Genomic DNA, 21,570 nt, shown 5'->3' with positions numbered 1-21,570 from the left:
CGTAGCCAAAAAGCGCCCAACGCATGTTTAGGCAAACGAGACACTCCGCTACGGTGATGCTTAGCCGACCTACCACCACTAACACAACAGCGGCAGTAGCGCAACCTGACGCGTCATCCCTGGGGAAGGCTGAAGCGGAATCTCACATGGCAAAGCGCATAGTGACAACGATAGATTACTCTATCATTCTACAACAATATCAATTCCACACATAGGCATGGGGGGGTGTACCTATGTAAACAGGCGTCTACGAAAACAGCAATTTGTCAAGCCATCGCCGTCATCGTGATTAAGGAACTTGTAGAACGGCACTCTCGGTCGTCTGGTAGAATCGGTCGGCGGAGAGGAAACGTCACGGTAACGCACTTTTGCATCAGTATTCAATGTTCAAGTAGTGTATATTTTTATTGTGGATAATTGTCCTATGGCTGTGCGTGTCCTCTGCCTTCATAAATTACCGGTATCATGTGAGAATGTACTTGGCGGGAGTGCCATTGCGTACAGGCGGCAACGATAGGCATGCTTGCCGAAAATAGGATAGCATGCTCAGAGAACCAAAGGTTTTAGGAGAATTTATTCTAATTCTGAGGGACCTGTCGCTACACGGCTCAGATAAATAGCTACTATCTTTTCCTTAGAAAAAAAACCTGTGTTCAGCTGATTGATTTAGATCTACCGTGACGTACCCGTCCATACGTGCCCTCCCCCCAGGAAAGCTATGATACGCCTATGATACAATTTGCCTTTCGGGATCGGTGAAACTCGTATGAAAAGATCATAGCGCAACACAAGTCCTCGTTCGAGATTCCATAAATAAGCAGATTTATTGTCATCATTTTTTTTATTGACTTCCAAGGTCATGACCCGAAATTTTCTGTCCTTACATTGCTTCTTTTCTTAGTTTAGCATACGCTTAATAATGTGCGTTTCTTTATTCGATCACACTCGTCATGTCGTACACATCGTTGATACTCAACAGCCCCTGGTTTTTTACAGCCAGGAACCTACTTGCGCAGGTTATCGCCTCGCTCGTATAAGTTAGGGTACCTTCGACAGCACCAACAAACGAGCAGTGAAAAACTTCGACAGCGAAAAACATCTTGTGAAGAACAACTCTAGCTTTGCCACGTAACTTGCCATAACCGCAAGCTATAATAAAGTTATTTTAAATTCTACAAAAACGTACGCTAAATGTATACGAATGCTTTGCTACGATATCTGCCATAAACATAGACGGTGACTACCAAGACCAATTACGACTTTGAACGCTTACAGCTATACCCACAGCATGTTTGGAAGCATTCTCTGCGTAAGTATCCTTAACTTGATAAAGTTTTCGAGTTCCACTATAAACACGGTTGAAGACTTCGCGTGGTAGCCCTCTTAAAAGTTATATTTAAGTAGGTTTTCTGTTTTCCCCACAAGGGTTTTTCACTTTTAGTTACATATTGCGTCTGCTACAAGTACCACAGAGATTCACTCACAAGGCTAGGTTTATGAACGGGATATAGCTAAAAAACCCTGCTTTTTTTCTCTCTCCATGAAAATACGCAACTTAATATAAAAACGGATGATTTATTTAACCCAGTGAGCCACCATCGTAAGGGAAGAGGTTACTGCTGAGCCAAATTCAAAGGCTACTTCCTTCTGGTATTAAAGCGTAGAAATAACTTTACTAGGAACAAGCTTTGTACTAAGCCGATAGTAATCGTCTTCCACGTATCATTCACTTAGTAATGCTACGGTCAAAAAGCAAGTAGTATTGTATTTGACATACTCCGCAATAGTTCTATTGTGGGTACGCTGAGCTTTCCAAATAAAGGAAGCTGTTTTCTCAAACGATAACTTATACATTCAACAGAGTCGAGAGAAGCGGGCAATTTTGACGGCGTCAAAATCACTATCGATCATTTGTCGACAACAAAAAGAGGGGACCTCATGGAACTCTCAATCCCAACCTTTCATCTGACTGCATGATCTATTATGTAAATATGACGAATTTTGCAGCAGACCTATGCGCTGCAGTATATTTTCCCATGGACGCCACGACGATTACGTTATCATAACTGTGATGAGTGCGGTGGTGGCGTGGGCAAGTCACCACAAACTTTTTCCTCTGCATACGCACGTACCAGCTGTATTCATTTAAATGTAGCCTAGCTCGCCCTAACGGGCTTAGGCCCGTTCGCCTATCTGGGACTATATCCGCTCTGACGGTGGCCTCCCAAACCGACCCCCCCCCCCCCCTTAACCTGTGCTTGTTTCACTTCCGATGGGGAAGTAAACGCTGCTTCATGAATTCACCACTTGTCAAACGGTCTATTTGGCGATCCTCGGACCTGTACAGAATGAGAAGCATGTACTAATATCCCTAAGCTTGTGTGGAACGTTCCGTAAAATGAAAAGGTCAATGGTGAAACGAAGGTTTAGCAAGCATGTTCATGATGTCCGCGCCGCGACAAAAAGGAGCTTCACTAAAAAATTATCAAGTTCACAGAACGAAATCATAATAAACGCGATTTGCAGGTTCATAAGTAGTATAGAAACATGCACGTTTGGTATATTATAGTTGCAAGGCGGTGTTCGCTGTCCAATCAGGTTTGTTTCTTATAAGAAAAAATGGGCGAAAAAACGTGTGTTTCGTTCGGCAAACATTTGTCCCTCGACGCCCACCGACTTTCAGCATCGTTTTTGATCCATTTGGACAGCTGCGTCTAGTAACTCCAGTCTACCTGGTTAGACGTTCAATTAAAGACGGGCCAGTCCCACTCGGTATTCTAGGTGTATAGTTCATGAACCTCAGAACGTCTCGATCACTGTAGATAAATGTAGTTATTATATACTAGTGAGGCCATGATGATAACTTCGTCAGTCTATAATGTTATGTAATTTATAATACAGCAAAATTTTATTATCTAATAATGAATTTGTACAAGCAAAAAACACAATATGTATTTTCCCTTTATTCGTTCTTACTCAGTCAAGAGTAGTTCCCGAATGAATTCAAATAGATCAAACATAGTATCATTTCATTAATAAAGGCTGATACGAACATAATATTATAGAAGCAAGGGCTTTCGATACACTTGATCCTAATACAGAACCGGCCTAGCTCGTCCGTCCATATGTTTCGAATTTCATGTCTGCTATCGCCGTTACGCATTCAATTAGACGGATGGCTTCCACCACGGAACGAAGTGTGTTTCTGCCCAGATTCGAACCTGGACAACAACGCGCCCCTAACATGGGAACACAAATACGTTGCCCACTAAGCTTTCACATGAACAGCTCGGCTGCCTAGAATCATCCCACATAACTAAAGATTTGAACAGGAAAATTGTCCGCAGTTTTTATTGCGATTCGTAATATTTCTGTCTACTGGAGAGAAGGATCAAGCTAGATACCTCGTGTATTCATTCGCTCTCGTCAGATGCTCAGTGAAGATCCGCTAATGTTAACCGTTTTCTCACGGCGCAACCGCTAAATGCAAATAGTGATCAATAACTAGCACGTGCAAGAGGCTGTGTCACTTTCCAACGACGGCATGATGGTAACAGGAGGAAGAGGGAGGATCGCAAGCGAGAAGTAAATCGGAACTTGTGGTACTAATCAATCGTCGACACGGACAACGATTTTTCGTATATATATATATGTATATATAAAAGAGGTTTTTGGTCCAATCAGCCTCGATTATGTATACAACATGAAATAATAATAACAATAATTGTAACAATTATATTAATAGCGAAAAGGGTGGGTTTGCAAATGAGAGCGCACCATCTTTTTATCCCTGTTATTCAGATCCATACCCTTGTACGTGACGTATATTTTGCGTCGGCTTTTGGCCACTTAAGATAGTCTTAAAAACGATTATCGCTACCATATCAGAAACTACAGAATAGGCAACGCGTATTAATTATCTCTATAGGTAGGTATGCCTTGTAGTGAGTGATATTTATGATAATGCGTGCGGCGGTATGACAGCGCCTACCTTAGCACTACTTAGAACTTGTTGGTTTTCTCATAGAATCGTCGGTTGCATTTTATCTTTCTATAGCGTTTTTCATTGAAATTCATGGACCTCAGAATGTCGCTTGACAATGATCTGTAACACACATGATACACTATCTATTCATACTTCCCCCATCAGCGAATTCAACCCAAGGCATCAGCAGGCAGCCGCATTGCCATCGCACCCGGTCAACGGGGCTTCTTTTTTGTTCGTTCGTTCGACCTCGTTTAAAGAGAATTTATAGCTCTTCCAAACCTATCAAAATTAACGCTCGCTGCTAAACTTGAGTTTAGGTTACCTCACACCTCTGCTTGCAGGACCTTGACCTCGTCCGCCCCTGATCGTACGATGCTGGCAAAGACACGAAGGCCGCGCCTTTTGCAATTCTGAACGATGCCTATATAACTGGCGTCATATCTGCAATGCATATTTATTTACGACGAGGCTATTGGGAATTCGGTTTTTTGCGAAAAGCGGCATCTGCTTCGCGTAAGTGTGCTGACGTACTTCCTCAGTCCATAGCAGGTAAGCAGTCATTGGTTATTTGATAATTCATCATTCATAGGATTTTCGAACTTTCCCAAGATCGACGCTGGGAGGTCGGTTCCGAGAAAGTAAGGCCAGCAGCTCCAAGAAGATAACCAGAAGCTTGTAGCGCCTAGATTCTGCTAAGTGCTTGACACGGTAGTAAAAGCTTAGAGAAGGTAGAGGAAGTTTGTAGAGAGGTTCGCTGTCTATAGCAGTTGATAGATGTTTAAAAATCTACATATGCGTTCAATGGTAAAAGACTTCTATAAGCTGAAGGTCGTCCCTCAGTATAATTTGACGCCCATGTTGCCCACAGCTTACATTGAGGTTCAGTCCACTTCAGCACTTAGTTGGCTTGTCAGTCGGCCATTTAGTGCGCCACATTTCACCATGATGGCTTTGAGATTCGTTGAGCTGATGAGGAATACAGGATGCCTTCTTCATATATGTGCAAAAATGTATAAATCGACTGTTTGCCTATGTAAACTTTTGCTCAAGTTGCTAGACGTGGCTTTGGTTCTGTTTTAGACTGATGCTTATTCAGCTGAATCAATGCTTGTCATTTTAGGTTCTCAATACATTCCAGATTTACTAGGTTTCAGTTGTATCTGTAGCTATTTTGGTTATTAAATGTATGTGTGTTTCATGACTCGCAGATATTTGTTTATTTAAATCTACCTTCATTATCGGCACACGTTTATAATTGAAAGTAAGTTATCGCTACCGTCATCCAAATGATAATTGACTGAACAAAAACGAAGTTCGAAATTCGCGCTGTGAATAAGGCCGTTAAAAACGTTCAACGTTAGTAATCGACTGATGCTTTACATTCAATCAAATGTTATGTAGTCTTACATAGTATTAAGCCATAAAAAATAATTGGCCGATATCCAACATTTCCTAGAAGTAGCAAAACGATTTACCGCTACTCGGATCTAATAGCATAGAAGTTTTCCCGTCAAAATATCGTCTAAAACTACTTCAACGGATTTGGTCTCTGTTTCGATCGTTCCTAAACGTGTTTTTAGCTTCTACACTATACTATATTGTAGACTTTATGCGAAGACGAACAGAATCGCAGTAAACAAACAGCCTTCACAACAACCTCTACAGGTACCAATATCCCTTCGAACTGAGGTTTTCAAATAAAAGAAATCCAAGAGCGTGACAATTAGCAGATGAGCAGGACAAACAAATGAAAAACTGGGCGAAAAAAAGAACGACAACCACTCGTCCACAGTAGCGACTTAAGGACAAACAGGAAGCGCTCAGAAGAAGCAGGGGCCGAGAAATATAAAGAACCAGCAGCTGCCACGCTGCAAACACGCTGATATAATCATACGCTTTCCCCATAGTTTCCAAAGGGTCCTGTACCATTCAGGGATCTGGCAGGCGTTCGTCTGCGAATCTGTTTACCTAGCACTGGCTTAACTGGTCAACATACTACGGTAAGGCAGTTGGACGAACCGTCATGGCTAGGCTGAGCCGAGCTAAACTGACATGCCAGAAAACCTAGTACATACTATAGCAGCAGGAAACCACGGCTGCCGCCGGCGACCTTGCACTAACGTCGGTCATGGGGCAACAATATCGCCATAGGCTCGCGCATACCATCACGCGCGCTGGAACAACAGAAACAACTAAACAGCCAGCAGCTGTAGTAGAAATAGCGGTAACTGGCGCTCGATCGAGCACGAGCTGGTACTGCAGTCGATACGCCAAATGCAATATCAGACAAAAATGACACTCCAATAATACACATACGTACGTTCGTTATCTGAACGTTCGTCCGTACGTGCTTGTGGATACGTACACATGTCATGATAGGGTGGCCGGTGATGTCGTCTATCCTTATCGTCGTCCTGATCAATGGTCCGACTGCGAGATTTGGGGGAAAGGATGATTAAAATCTTATTTGTCATATTTCATATCTTTGTCTTCGCTTTCGCCTTGACCATTGGGTGGTTCGCGTTTGCCGGTCTCCACCAGCGATATTGCCTGTTTCCAGTGGCTCCCTTCAAAATGAAAGTTACGGCCTACTACGTTAAGTTTTCTATCTGCTCTTGCCTACGGATAAGTGTTAAGGCGTTCGTTGGAACTTCGTTCGCGAACATGATGAGTTTTCTCTAAATGATTTTTTGTTGCAGGAATTATCTCCGGATCCATGTGATCACAACCTTTAGCACGGACCTGGCTAATCGTTGTCCGTAGTTTCCCAAAATTATATTCCACTAGATAGCTTTATCGACATGCCTTAATCATATTTGACAAGCGTGTACAAACATTGTTTTGCTTTTCAGAAAACAGAATCATTCAGCCGTGATGCAGCCGGAGCTATGGAAACAGTTTGTTTAAGCATCGATTAGCGATGCGTAAACACAACGCACAAATGAATGGTAAATTATAACATTATAAACATTAAATGGTGGACACAATAACACGTGGCCTCGCTGGTTTTTGGGTAATTTGTTCTCATTTGTACCGATATGAGTTCTCGTTTGTGTTTTCTCGTATTGCAAAGTGGCACACACGGTACATTGTTACGTGAGCCACAGAAAGAGCACGAGACGATGCTCTGCTTAAATATCAATAACAGTTGTAAATTTCATATGCTGTATACTAAGTTTCCTTATTGCTAGATAGTTAATCTCCTTCATAACCCTGCCTTGTCATTTTGAACAAAAGTAAAAGGTTTAGTAGGCGGAACCTTCTTCCAGTGTAGACTCTTTGATATATTCTTCAGATTGTGACAAGTGTGCCATATCATCTAGTTATATCAGCTCGTATCCGATGTCGGTTAATTTTGAAGCGCCAGCTAAGCTTAGCGATCACAATTACGCGTACCTCACCTGCGTTAGCCCGGGGTAGTCGTTATGATGTGAAGTCACACACATGAACAGGCACAGTCGCACGACCGCCGCCCGTTACTAACGTGTGCTCACTACGCTCACAAGTAAATCAGTCGCGTGTCGCTGTTCTCGAACGGAAATCGCGCGAAATTCGATTACACACCTGACTAAATAACAATTGATGTTTAGCAACGAGGAAAAGAGAAGCGTTCTTACGTTTTTCTGGCTGCCCTCAGTGGCTCCGGTGCCGGACCGCCGACGCGACTACCGCTGCCAGCGTCACAATCATCATCAGCGACAATTTGCACTGCCTATGGTAGGGCAATCGTATTAATATGTGGTCAAGTAGCGTGCCCCCTTGAGCGTATGTTGTTCAGCCCATCATCGAACGACTCCCGGAGGCTATCATACGTGTGGACAAACAAGACAACGCAATTATCCATAGACGGCATCTCTTCATTCAATCATCACGGCAACATTCAAGCCATTGTAGAGTAGCAGCAGGCATTGCCGTTGCCACCGGTGGAACCAAGCGACCAAACAAACGGTCAGAAATAACAAAATATTCGATTGTCACTTAGAGATAATGGCGCTATTGTCTATTACACCAACAGCTACAGTTACTGCTAGTACTATCGCCTTCACAGCTTGCACTCTGTGAAATTTTACGTCCGCCAGTATCACTGTAACTGGGCAGTTCTCGAAACGGCTGACGCTAGCAAACGCAACGCAGCACGACCCAATCTGTATCTAAGTGCAGTTTCGAACCCGGACCATGCCACACGCCCATAGATATCAATAGACGTGTTCACGTCACAAAAATTTGACCACTCGTACTATTATTCTAAATTTTAAATTCTTAAAATAAAGTTATTCTGGAGTAGAAGATGCGTTACATCAACGAAAACCAACGATTCTACTAAATTACCATCGTGCAGCGATAATACATTATGCGATTTGTTTGCTAGCAAATACAAACAGTTTCGAATAAGTAACACGCACAGCCATTGACGTACAGCTGTTAGTACAGCACCGAAATTCGAATTAATGCGAGAACAATGCATGCGAAAAAATATCGTCTGCTTCTCAATTTTGTTTACAGATACGACCCATTAAATGAGTGCAAGTAACGCCGCGTGCGGTGAGTGACAGATTGTACCTCTACACCATTCTGTCTCATTGATTACCTCGATCAACAAAAACTGACAGCCCGTTGTTGATACTGCTTGCAAACCACGGCTTTGCGGCAGGAGTGGGAAAACAGTCTAAGATAATCTCTAACGATGCCTGCACTAACTCTGCAAGTCAGGCACTTGACCAATAGAGAATCTAGAGATCTTGCGTGTTTATGAGTGTGTCAAAGACGGTATCAACGGAGCAAGAAAGAATAATGTCGTCGCAAATCGCGCGACTTATACAGTATTCGTGACCAGCCTCCCATGCGGTGAAGGGAAGGAACTCGCTTCCTGAAGTATCAAAGGGTTTTTAAGGACGGTAGCGTTTCAGCTCGATTGTTAACAAAATCTAATATAACCGAATATCGGTGGTCTTCAATACTCGACCCAGCTACCGTGACGATTTTCGACTTATAAGACGATACTTTCAGTATTCTATTCGATTGTCGTGGTATATTCTGTTCGACAACCGGCGGCATACTTATTAGCGCGAACGAATTGGTCGAATAGAAAAGTAAGTTTTCGGCCACAAACGTCTTGCTAAACGTCAAAAAGGCATCGGATTTTCGGCTAAAATCAATTTACCATCCATGGACTAGTTCGTACCACCATTACAACGACTTCTCCCACACAGATAAGTTGTACTAGCTAGTTGAGGTCGAGTGCTTGTACCTAGCCTATCGATCCAATCGCTAGGCAGTGCAAAAACTCGGCCAAGCATAGCCGGCACGGATGTTCCTCTATAGGTCACGCTCAGCATAACTAGATAGCTACCAGTATAGATAGTTATACTGGTAATAGTGTATGACACCGTTATGTAAGCGTCAAGGGTCGGAGTTTTGATCTTTTGGTCGAGTTAAGAGAATACAGTACGCGTTAGTCACACGAAACGACGGTAATACTTTAATAACAAAATAAAATAAAATAACTTAACAAAATCCTATAAGTTCAAAACAATTGAGAACTACATACTTCAAAATATGATGTTTATCGAATTCATTTACTTCACCTTGTCTGCGGCCAATGTACATATTTGACGATCAAAAATCAACGATTCGTCTCGATTTTCATAACTCTTTGATCAAAAATGAATAGGTCGTTTATTTTACACGATTTACACGATAAAGCAAATACTTATCCAAGTGCTCATAGAGTATCTATGCGGTTGATTTCATTTATATTACAAAACCTAATGGACGCTCGTTGTCCCGTTCAGAAAAAATGGCAGAATGCTCAGTGTATATACGTATTCATCGGAAGACTCGATACTGCACCAGAATATTACGAAATTTCGTGGCAGAAGCCCCGCTATTTTACCAAAACAAACGCGAATCACCAATGGCTCTTCAATGGCGCGAAAATTCGAATAACGCAATCATTTTTGAACACAAAGTTGGACATGCATTTGTGGTTTCGGAGCCGCCGACATCGCTTAGATATTTCAGTGCAGAAAAAGCAAGTTTTTCTTTTACAAAATCGTCTTGAATCTGGCATTACCGTCATCTGCCAAATATTAGTTCTGATGATTCGCCACAGCTTCTGACGAAGCCCTTCATGCGAGGGGTGACAGTCGGCATATGGTGGGATAGTAATACTGGTTGGTGACAAACCTGCGAATGCACCGATTGCAGTTGTCTGATTACACCGATCAGCTCGGTGCGCTTTTACAGATGCCCCATCTCCACTTGATACGATAATCCACTTACAATAAACTCCATATTTTTATATGCATATGCTACGATTACCATAGTAAAATAACTAAAATTTAACACGCCTGTATATTTTATTTGTGTATCGAAATCTGTAGCTATTTTTTCTGTTGTCGTTGCCAACCACCAAGTAAGTATTAACATTTCGGTATTAACATGGCGCGCCTGACAACTTGTTGGTACAATTGGTCACAGAAATAAGTCCAACTTTTGAACACACATTGATGACAAACCAGTATGGATAACCATCTCGAATAAGGTGGGTCAGAAACGCCCGATGATTGAAAAAGCACCACAACTGGAAGCTGGAATATTAAGTTCGAAACACGGAACGAACTAGCGGACCAACAGCATAGACCCTGCTTTCTAAGGTAAGGGGGAGTGACCTTAGCATCAGATTTTTTCAAGGTTTCCCAAGTCCTGCGTGTCAGAAGGACTATACGAAGAAAAGTTCATCAAAGATGTATCTGCCTTCACCAATTTTTTCTCTTTGTTCGAGCTCCAACTGAAAGAACAGGAGTACCTTGTGATGGTATGTTGTCCCAACTTGACTTGTTTATAAATAGCAAACAGCTTAACCAATTTTTGTTATTACTAATTATTTACTTTGTCATTCTTTCTGCAATTACCGCACTACTATTTCACGTATACGAATACAGGCTTTTTCAGTTGAACAACTGTGTTCATGTTATATCCGTCGCGTAGAGTAAAAAAAATATGTTCATTATGTTTTCTTACTATCTCCATAGTATACAGATAACACACTCCGGCAGTCTATTATTTATATATATATTTTTTCTTCAGTTACATTTTCTCTTCTATCGCCTTACATAGTTGCAAAAAACAGTGAGACAAGACAATGCCAGAAGATGATTTCGAAGAGCCAAGATTCTCACCATCAAACCTAGCTCCGTATACTATTGGTGTTTTACCACCGGTGGCAGGTCAGACTGCTCCGGAAAAGTTGTGCCGAGTGCTTCAGATGCACATAACAATAGTGTTACCACTACGATTACATATGAAGATAGAACAGGTGTTGTGGTACAAAAGAAGAATTTATCAGTCATAAAAGCGGAAACTTTTGCTAGCTCTCTTGCCTTAGTTGTTTGCTTACATCGACCATTTGCTATGCGATGACTTCAGCTTAGATGTGCAGCTTGCTGCCGGGTGCCAAAACAATCAGCACGATGAGTGCGCGTGGTCAGCTAGTGTCGCCGTTGTTGTCATCAACACGTCATTGTATCCGTCTGTCTCGTTGATTGTCCGTCAGTTTGTTGGCCTTACATGTTTCGTGTACGGTGACGGAAAGAAAAGGGTAAGGAGTGCTTCGTTGCTACTCTCAGAGGACTACTTTATGAAAACGAACGCTGCGATCAGCCAAGACGGAACAGTAACTGGGCGCCGTATGGCTTTGGGAGCGGCGGGCGGGCGGGCGGGCGGGCGTGCGTGCCCGATCGCGTCGCCAGCGTATACGTTCGTCGCACGAAAGAGTCTCAACAGTACATTGCTTATACTCAACGTGTATGTATAATATATGAAAACAGAAAACGTTAACCGTCGACCGCCCAATGGGTCTCGCTAAAAGAGCGAAGTCTATCTCTGCTTTTACGGTTGCACTCACCTGTGCGTTCGTTGTATACGCAATCCTTCTATACTATTACAGCCTCTGCTGACGTTGATCGTCTCATAGAAGTCTTACGTGGTAGTATAGTTGAAGTCAAGACAAAGTATCCGTTTCAAGTCCGGCCGATGGCGTCCTTAGAAACGTTGTGCTATTCCCGTCGTTGGTGTCTCTGACGCCGTTGCTTTCGCTGCGGCCAGTTTTTCATGTATGCGCGTAGTGATCACCAGCATATGAGCGTCGGTAGTAGTTTTAACCTACGAATGATGATCGAAAAAAGCATTCAGGCCAATGGTTCAGTAGCGACAATACAGACTACACCGGTTGTTGCTGGTGCCAGTGCTGATGTTGATTGGCAATTCACTAGTAGCTTTGCCGGCTGGTTAGCCGACGTGTGGGCCCTTTGCCACCAGCGCATAGCAAAAGCATAGATACACGTAAACGAACAGATGCAGTCAAGACCAAGTTACTGACGATGTGGCTCCCGCAGCGTCCTCGGAGGCGGTAGTAAGTGGGCGGTCAGCAAGGTTATACGTCTTGCAATTTGGAATTGTACATTGGCGGCGGTACGGGCGTCAACGTGGATAGTATCAATGAGCATGGGACCGGTCGCTTTTGTCGCTGCTCGTGATCGTAATAATGTGACTGATGCTGCGTGCAGAGTCGGTCGATGTCATTCTTGCCGTAGAAAGCCAACTGCTAGGCTAAAGTCAACAACGGCACCAGCCCGAAGAGTCGCATACGGTCGGACAGGGTTCTCTGAAGGCCCGGTTGTACTGGGCATATGGCGTAGAATATTCGAAAACGGCCCTGGCCAGCGTACTGGTTCTAAGTTGTGTCACTCGTTTGTTTGCAACGTGTCGTTCCGGACGTTGAATAGATCGCTTGCCCTAGTGGGGACTAACGCCGCTGCTGCTTTCACCGCGATAAGTCGTAGTGGTGGTCGCGCAGTAACTGTTGCACAATAAGATATGCGTGGCTCAACATCTAACAAGAGCAAACGCTTCCACGGCAGAGAATGAACGGACGAGCAGGCGGACCATACATTTAAATGGACTACTGCAGCGCAAACTACTGCCTGCTAACTACAAAGGTATATGGGCAAGTTAACCTCAAATTAGACCCACTTTATCGTCGTATCATCATTGTAATATATATGGACAACGTAGACCGCCGACGGAACCCGGAGGAGCTGTCAGCTAAAATGAACGAATTAAGTAACACAGAGACATAAGGTGCATACACGGAACATCGTGTTCTCTATGGCGACGGCGGTTTCGTAGACTCCGGCGACGATACTGGCTAACAGATCGCCATTACCGCCGCTGCCGTGAGACATGTCAAGCTTCTCCATGGATGACGTTTGCACCACTGTAACATATCTATATGAACGAGCGAGAATACATGCAAGTTTACACCATTTCGAGGTAAAATTAGCTGAGCCAAGTTTTAATTCGCTTCCGTAATTACCATCGTTGCAACTACCAAACACTGCTGCACCGCCATTGCCAATGGCAAGAATCGAAGACGCTTCAAGACCAACGTACTGTAATAAAGAAAAGTAGCACGCAAGGACGTACTGTCGACAAATCGTTTCACGATATTTGAAATCTGAAAATGACGAACGATGGCAAAGTAAGTAAAAATAACGATCATGATTCTCTCGTGAAGATCCGTGCATTGATGCCAAACTGTTTGGTAGTTTTTTAGAAACACGAAGTTCTCACTATGCTTTAAAGATGAGAGTTTACCAGTATCGGATACGTCAGTAGCTTGGTCTACCAAATATATATATTCACGTTAGTGCAATGACCCGCACAATATTCTGTTGTATAACATACGACAAACTTACTAGCATTTCTCTCGGTACCCACACAGAGTCTGACGGCAGCCGGCTGCGGCGCGATATGCTCCGCATATACGCCGACGTCGAAATTACATCCGTACACACATAAGCTATGAAATACATTTGTTAAGTCTCAGTTGCTTCCCTACCCTATCGACATAAAGCACACACACTCCAGTTTTCCGAAACATATCGGAATACCCAACTACTAGTAATATCATACTATACTAATTATTAGATAGTAATCGTGCTTCGATCGATCAATAACAACTTAGATTTGCTACTAGCGTTACAGAGCAGCGGCTGTGTACTTATGCGTTGTATCAAAAAACGAATACCGTTTTAATCTTCACAATTATACAGACAACCGCCCCACTCCATATTAGTGGCCTCGATTCACCTTTTTTGTGTAACGCCCACCTGGGTTACGCTGGACAATGTAGCCGAGTCGTATACGGATGCTCGCAAAAAATACACCGTTTACACATAAGCGCTGGCGGACGTGTGCACGGCCAAGTACCGTCGATGCAACAACACGAACAGATATAACAACGATATCAAACAAAAAAAAATACCTGTTCCTGCACCTGTCCAGCATCTACGATAAACATTCTACTAGCTATCAAAAATACGCCATCGTTCTCTGACTTGGGAGGTAACGCAGGATCAAATCAGTCTATCAACTATTGTGTGGGATATTGCTACTGATGCCACAGCTGCTGTCGTTACTGCTTTTGACGCTGCCACTGCCAGAACAGATTCTGCTACTCGCTAGCGAATGACGTCGTAAACGCCCGATCCACTGCGATGCGCTGCCACCACAGCTTGCAGAATATCTGCCTCTATTGGGCACGTGTGTGTGGGGCAGTAGAACCGCGTCTTAGGACCCTCATGGGCGCTCTGTTGCCCGCCCCTAATACGATGGCTTTTTCCTTGGCCAACCGAATCCCTTGTTGGCTGACGCGGGGCCTGTTCGCACCTTGTACAATTCGACCTCATCCGTTAGCGATATACTCTAGTGTAGTATAAGCCGCTCTTGATGCGTATAAATTGCAGCAGGGCATTCAGTTCATGTCTAAATTCACAATGGCTTGTCGTCAGTTCATTCCTATAGGTAGACGAAGGTATACTCGAAATCCCACATAAAATAAAGAAATATAATAACATACGTCTACACAAAATTGAATGAATACCTAAGTAATATAGGCATTTCGACAAACCAACCACTCTGTCCGGTTATCTACGATGTATACCTAAAAAAAAGGACAAGGAAAGAAGTTTTCTTCGCTTATACATACATATATATATATATATATATATATATATATATATGCAGGTTAGCTCGTCACTCACCTTTCTCTATTTCGGCGAGCTGTACGATCTGGTCAGGTTCAACACCGTCGAGCGCCATCTCTCGTTTTGTGGCAGAGTGGCCAATGTTTGACTATGGTAATGTTTCACGTGCTGAACCCTACCACGGCTACAACACTGGGTTGTCTACCCCCGTAAAAAGGCGTTCTATTTACTATCCCATGGACACTCAATCTGCCCACACAGACACTAGAGAAGACTTACTAAGTGATTGTTGATGTTCTTCCAGCTAACACACGCTGCTGCGTGTTGGTGACAAGATTCACACACCCAATCGGAGTCGTATCAAGTTGACCAAGCGCATTTATCAGGGAAAAAACACATCACCAAGAACCTATAACATATATAAACATGAACAACCTCGGGTATCAGCTCACGCACCGTAAACCACAGATACTCTGACCTAAGGTGAAGTACAGGCCCAGTTGTTGGAGGGTCCGCAAGAAGGCAAACAGATTAGAAGTTGCCGCTGGAAGTCGCTGCTCCAAACAGCGACCGCCGCTCGGATGCAGGAAAAATACAGATGTGCCGTAGTTCTCACAGTTTCATCGCGTATCCAATCACGCATGGCCTTTTCCGACTTCGGTTGATGTATACTTCATCTGATTGTGCTGCCCACTACCTGCCCACTGTAAGGATCAGAAGGCACAGCCATTCAATGGGTACGAACTTAAGGAAACGAGGTGCAGTAACAATGAAGCTCACCTATTGGCTCACCTTTGTAGATCAATTTTTTGTATAGCAATTCCTGAGTTAGCTTATTCTTATGCAAACTGACGGCGCTACGACCGCGACATTTTTCCACGCAAGAGAGAATTCGTCGGCTACTGATAGCAGCAGTAAGTTATGCCCCTGCCTTGGCTGGGCTCGACTCCGCTCCGTTTCTCGCCCCACAGTCTCGTACTGTTATATCGTACTCCTCAAGGAAATCATTAGCTATGGCAAACACATAGAGGTACACGATCAGTGGTCATATTCACGACGAAGCCGCGGTCGCCGATTCTGATGGTCACTTGCTTGTGGCGTCTGTAACGAACCGCGATCCACGGGCTGTTTTTGTGGTGATGACAAATCCAAACGATTACTAATACATACAATACTGTAACAGAGGCAGCAGCTGTAACACTGAGCAGTACCAGCAGAACTTGTACCGACGCTATTCGCTCTAACGAGACAGGCTCAATGGATCTAATAGAAGGTATAGAAAGTCCAGCAGCCGGTGCGGGCATCAGCACAGCGTGTTAGCGGGCAGAACACCAAACCGTACCGATCGTGACAACAGAGGCGAACGCGACTCACTGACCCGCCTCCATATTCATCAGAGTGGCAGCAGCAGCGCCTCCGATCACACTACTGATACTGCTGGGAGCGATCTGCAGCAACTAACTCCAGGCGAGTGCTGGCCCTCTTCGATTCGAAAATGAACGGACGCAACTTTGCTTTTTTCTCCAGTCACAATTCTGATGGCTGTTGCTTTTTTTGCTGCTTCCGCTGTGGATGTGCTGCTGCTGCCGCCGCCGCCGCCGCCGGCGCCGCTGCTCAGCACTTTCCTCTTCTCAGCATCACCGCGACGACCATCAGCAGCAGCAGCAGCAACAACAGCAGCAGCAGCAGCGGCGCCTCGAACTCGGAGCCACAGAAACCACCGCCGCGGTAGTGGTCGTAGCAGCGGCAATGAGCTGCGTCCGAATCAGAAGCACAAGATACATACGATCAGCAGCAGCTCGAGCGGCGGTCCCAGTCGCACAGGAGTTTCGCCAGTTCTCCTCTCCACACGGTGCCCCAATGAAGCCCACGAGAGCGACAACGGCAAATTCCAACCGACTAATACGTGTGGTGCTGGAGAATTCGAAAGGCAGCGCGAGAGAAGAGCACCCCAGAACGAGGGAGGAAGTAACGACAGCGCCGGCAGCAATGAAACTTTGGCGACAACGAAGATGAGCGGGACAATTGGCGAACAAAAAAAAAATAAAGTACCGCGGCGCTGTTCTTCACAATAAAAACAACAACAACCAATGCGCTAAGTGAGGCTCGTATACCGATTTTCGTCCATTGCTCTAGGATATAATATTCGCCTGACAATAGTCACAACACTAGCCGCGTTCACGGCGGCACCCGTTCAAGTGCGCAGGCAGTAGAATCAGCCCAGATAGTTATTGCTATCGTTGAAATGGCCGTAGACCCTTCCAAAGGCTGCAATAGGCAGGCGGGAACTGTGTAGTGATAGTTGTCATGGATCGACAACAGCGACAATTCCAGTTATCGCTTCTTTTTTTTTTGTTGTCGTCACCGTCCTGACATCCGCAGCAGTTCTGTAGTTCTAGTGGATGGTGCTGACGGTGGCAGTGCTTCTGATGATGCTATTTCTTGCACGAGCGGTCACGCTGGCGTCGCTGTAGTGGGCTTAACGGGGTCACTCTAGTCGCGGTTGTCGTCGACGCGCGTCAGGCTGGTGTCGCAGTTGCACGATGGCGTCATCATCTCTCGAACGAGTGGCACAGCCGGTGTTCATGCTGGTACCGGAGACTCCTGCGGCAATAACCGCCGCGCGTATAAATAAACATAGACGGGGCTAGACCTACACCGACATGGCGGCTCCCACGAGGCGGCACCAGATGACAGCGTCGCTTCTGCCCCAACCGGGCAACTGCAATGGCACCCGCTGCAGCAGCGACGGTAGCAGGCGAAGCCCTGTTAACGATGCCTCTGTTTCTATCTGATATCTGTTGGAATAAGCAGAATATCACTGTTTTTGATTGTTGTTTGTTCACACGACCATCGGTCGGGCTGTAAGTTACCAAGAGCTGACCAAACGCCCCATGGAATTGAATAGAACCGTGTCAATTTAGCTTCCAACGACGTTTCAGTTAGTTTACTCAATGCGCAGTATCAGATCAGAATTGTACGGGTGGCAGTCAAGTTCGTTGTTCTTCTCGGCTCTTCTGGTCATCGTTGAGGACTAATTTAGAACATTTTGAGGGATGGCAAACGTCCCGGTCAGTCAGTCGATTCCACAAACAGAAAAAACCCTTTCTTTCTGGAGCTTCCTTCCTATCACTTTCTAGTATAGTCGGTTTCTCCTGCATTCGCTCGTACTATTTCCCTAGAGTTTTTAATGCTTTATTCTATTCCTTTATCTCTCGTTGGTCACTTCTGGCTACACATACACACACATGCACGCACGCACTGACACACACACACACACACACACACTCAGATACAGTCACACACACAGACACCCCAAAGAGAAATATGGAGAGGGGAGTGCACCAGTGCACGACAGTCTCCGTGCGCGTGGCGCGCGGCCCGCAGCTCACAGGAGACGTTACGACGTTCGACAATCGGTGCTTGTTGTCGATCAATCGGTTGCGCTGGCGGTCAATATTCCAATTTTGTTGGCGGTGTGGGTGCAGGTGGTCGTCGTCTTCGATGTGACGGTGACTGTGAGCGGCAGTGCGATCTAACAGCCGCTGCGGTGGCCAGAAACCTGTTTTGCCTTGTCTGGGTAGCTGGGTGGCTGGCTGGCTGTATTTTTTCTGCGTCTAGCCGGGTCTGCTGTCTAGCCACCACTGACTACCGCTGATACCGAAGCGGAGCACAGCCAACGGTATGGACTCCACTACGCTAGGAGCCTGCGCTGCGACGACGACGACGACGGCGATGGCGGTGGCGTTGTCGGCTACTATCAGCCTGTGCGCGTATGCTGGTGTGAGTATAAGTGCTTTCTCTATGTGAACCTGGCAATCGTCTGCCTGAGCGTGTGTGTGTATGCTGGACTGCGAGTAACCGCCTGCACCGCAGCCGTTCACTGGTTCGTCTGTCCATCCGTCGGTTTGCCATCGGCGTCACAGGAGTGTGGCTGAATAAAGAAGGAAGGAGGAGGGAACCCATCTTGCCGCGTGTAACGGAGCGAGCTCGCAGACCGACAGCTGGCTCGGCAGTGGCTACGTACCAGCTACTGTACTATTTGCTGTACTAAATAACGCGTCTCCAGTTATGAGCAGCAACGCCCTGTTATTGGTACTTTCTCCCTTTTTCTTTTCGAGAAATAGGCCCATGGAGTAGAAGGCCACCGGACGATCAAACGAGTAAACAACACCGACTCGAGCTATACTATTAAATAGCAGCACCAGAGACTCTTGGCAGACGACAAAGCTACGAGGAGGCTGGCCGGAAAGGAAGCCTAGTAGTACTCCATGGAGTTCGCTTGCTTGATAGTAACAACAACAATAACAGCGTCGACGGCAGCGGCGGTACTACTAGCAGCAGCAGCAGCATAACCCAATACAGGCCGCATCTATGGCCCAGCGAAAGGAAAAGAAGTACGAAGAGGAAGAGTCGCCGACACCGTTGTTATCGTCGGAGTCGTGGCTTACAACCAACGAGGTTACGACGATGATGACAATGATATGGTGATCTTGGCTGCTGTTGCCGGCTGCCGCCATTTCGCATGACGACGACGTCGTCGTCAACGGCGGCGGCGGCGGCGGTGACTGCGGCTCCTGTCGCACCACAATCAGGCGCATGCGGCAGACAGACCGTATTGGGCGTGCGCGACTCCGGTCCACTCCACAGCTGCCGGTGCCAGTGAAAGTAACCCGCCCAGTAGCGGAGAGGGGAATTAAATGTTTCAAGCTTTACGTCCGGAGAGGGCAGTTGATGGCGGTGTGCGCCGGGATGCTCAACTACAGTAGAACAGGCTGGCAGAGAATGGTGAAAGGTGCGAGTTTGTAGGAGCTCAGGGAATAACAGGGTCGGGAGTCCTTGCATACGATACGACATCCATGCCTGCTTCCTGCCACCTCGCATGCCTGCCCGCTTTAACCTAGACCATTGCTGCGCTCTGCACAGATGTTTGCAGAACTCTCATGAAGCTTAGTTCGTTCAAGAAAGGAAAGAGAGAATAAGCAGGACTTTCGACAGACAGATATTCGCAGTACAAAACAAGCGGACTCTTGTTCCGACAAGGGTTAATCCCCGGCACAGTTACGTAGAGTTAGGCAGTAGTCGCTAGGATAGTCACCTTAGTCCGTAGCAGTTTGCTAGTCGCACAACCAGCACAAGGGGTGCTCAGGACGGGGGTAAACAGTACATGTGCAAACGCTTGCATACGAATTTGTTGACACACGAGGATTCTCTCAACGCACAAGCAGACTTAGCCTTGACAGGAGTAGAGGCAGAAATAAAGGCAAAGACCAGTCGGTCAGATCCAGAGCCAATAGAGCACTTGGTAACTGGTCGCGAGCGATTGAACCAATGGAGTGCGTTTTCCCCCCTCTGTAATCTAGCTACCTTGAGCTTCCCTAACCCCACTGTAAGAAATCGGATTATTGGGACTGTACTCTGCCCTTTCTCCTGATACCGCCACTGTTTAACAACGTGCTCTCAGAAAAAAACAGCCCTTCGCTTCAGGTCGTGGGGATCTGAGAATACAGGCCGTAACGGTAGGCCCACGCTGTGTCGGTGAAAGGAAAAGGGCGTACATTTAAGGGAAATGGTTTTTTCGGCTCATAGCTTACTGTGTTAGATGATTCAGAATAGCCGGTGTTATCGGTAAAGTTTAATGGAAAATGAGGCAATGTTATGTGTTTTTTAAGACGGATTTGACGGCAATTAAAGCGAAGTACAGTTCAATGTCAGTATTGACCACTGCATTGCTGGAAGAATATTATTAGTAGCTGTTTTGTTGATTTATACAGTAGCCCGTAAATCAGTCCGCTTAATTGTCTCCAGTAGACGTCACTAAAAACAACTAGATCCTTACCGAGGACGGTGCTTTTCCGTATCTTGTTCAAACCCTGTATTTTTAGGACTGTGAAACCAACAAAAATTTTGCATCCAACAAATGAAAACTTCGGCCGTTCTTAGTGATGTCCTGTTACTCATATATGCACTATTAAACTGCACTCGGTCTTCACCAGGTCAGCGGCGGTTCTCGTGCCGAGATCTGCCCATCTGCTGAAATATCTACTGCAGAGAAAGTATACAAAGCTTGTAGTGTATGAATAGATCACCTGCGCTACGCCGTCGTCCCTCGTTAGATACCGTATTGAACCTGGCCTTACCAAGACCACAACACGTTCGGGCGGTAACATTATCTAATATCGGACAATAGAAGGCCGTTTTCGTTATTTACCTGTAACCTTTTCTGAGTTGCTATTGCCTTTCTATGTTTTGAGCTTAGTGTCCGGTTAATCGTTAGCCGTTCCATCAGACGGACGACTGGCTCACTGGCTGCTAGCACGAAACGAAATCTGTCTATGCTCGGATACACCACAACCTATTTCTAGGAAGCACTGAACCCTATGCATGCCTATAGTACCTTTCCATTAGTAGCTGCTAAAGGAAGTAGAAAAAAATAGACAAAGAAAACCAAGACTAAAAGGTCTTTAAAGGCTCAAACGTACGTTCTACGTCCTATTTATTGTTTCGTTTCTGATTCTTCATAATGCGTCTTTG

The 21,570-nt window shown here is 45.4% G+C and overlaps 1 protein-coding gene and 1 long non-coding RNA gene across 18 annotated transcripts in view; one reads left to right on the top strand and one right to left on the bottom strand.

Annotated features, from left to right (window-relative positions):
- Nucleotides 1-18,808, bottom strand: part of LOC111253570 (dual specificity protein phosphatase CDC14C-like) — a 57,171-nt gene extending 38,363 nt beyond the window's left edge. For 2 of the 6 annotated variants that reach the window (XM_022813179.2, XM_022813173.2), the window contains exon 1: nt 15,094-18,799. In XM_022813179.2, the coding sequence (XP_022668914.1) occupies nt 15,094-15,151 (58 nt within the window). In that variant the 5' untranslated portion in view covers nt 15,152-18,799. Of the gene's footprint in view, nt 1-7,605; nt 7,747-11,894; nt 12,029-15,093 lie in introns of those variants that run through there. The other 4 variants (XM_022813172.2, XM_022813174.2, XM_086993030.1 and 1 more) reach the window with 4 other exon arrangements.
- Nucleotides 7,805-21,570, top strand: part of LOC147754941 (uncharacterized) — a 30,682-nt gene continuing 16,916 nt past the window's right edge. For 6 of the 12 annotated variants that reach the window (XR_015330317.1, XR_015330316.1, XR_015330314.1 and 3 more), the window contains exon 1: nt 13,390-13,529. This is a non-coding gene — a long non-coding RNA (uncharacterized LOC147754941). Of the gene's footprint in view, nt 7,937-8,491; nt 9,079-13,389; nt 13,530-18,688; nt 18,820-19,690; nt 19,832-21,570 lie in introns of those variants that run through there. The other 6 variants (XR_015330309.1, XR_015330308.1, XR_015330307.1 and 3 more) reach the window with 3 other exon arrangements.

This window comes from Varroa destructor, unplaced genomic scaffold, assembly GCF_002443255.2.
Source record: "Varroa destructor unplaced genomic scaffold, Vdes_3.0 BEIS01000006.1, whole genome shotgun sequence".
NCBI lineage: Eukaryota > Metazoa > Arthropoda > Arachnida > Mesostigmata > Varroidae > Varroa > Varroa destructor.
Note: the sequence above shows the minus strand (reverse complement) of the source record. Positions and strands in the feature narration are given on the sequence as shown.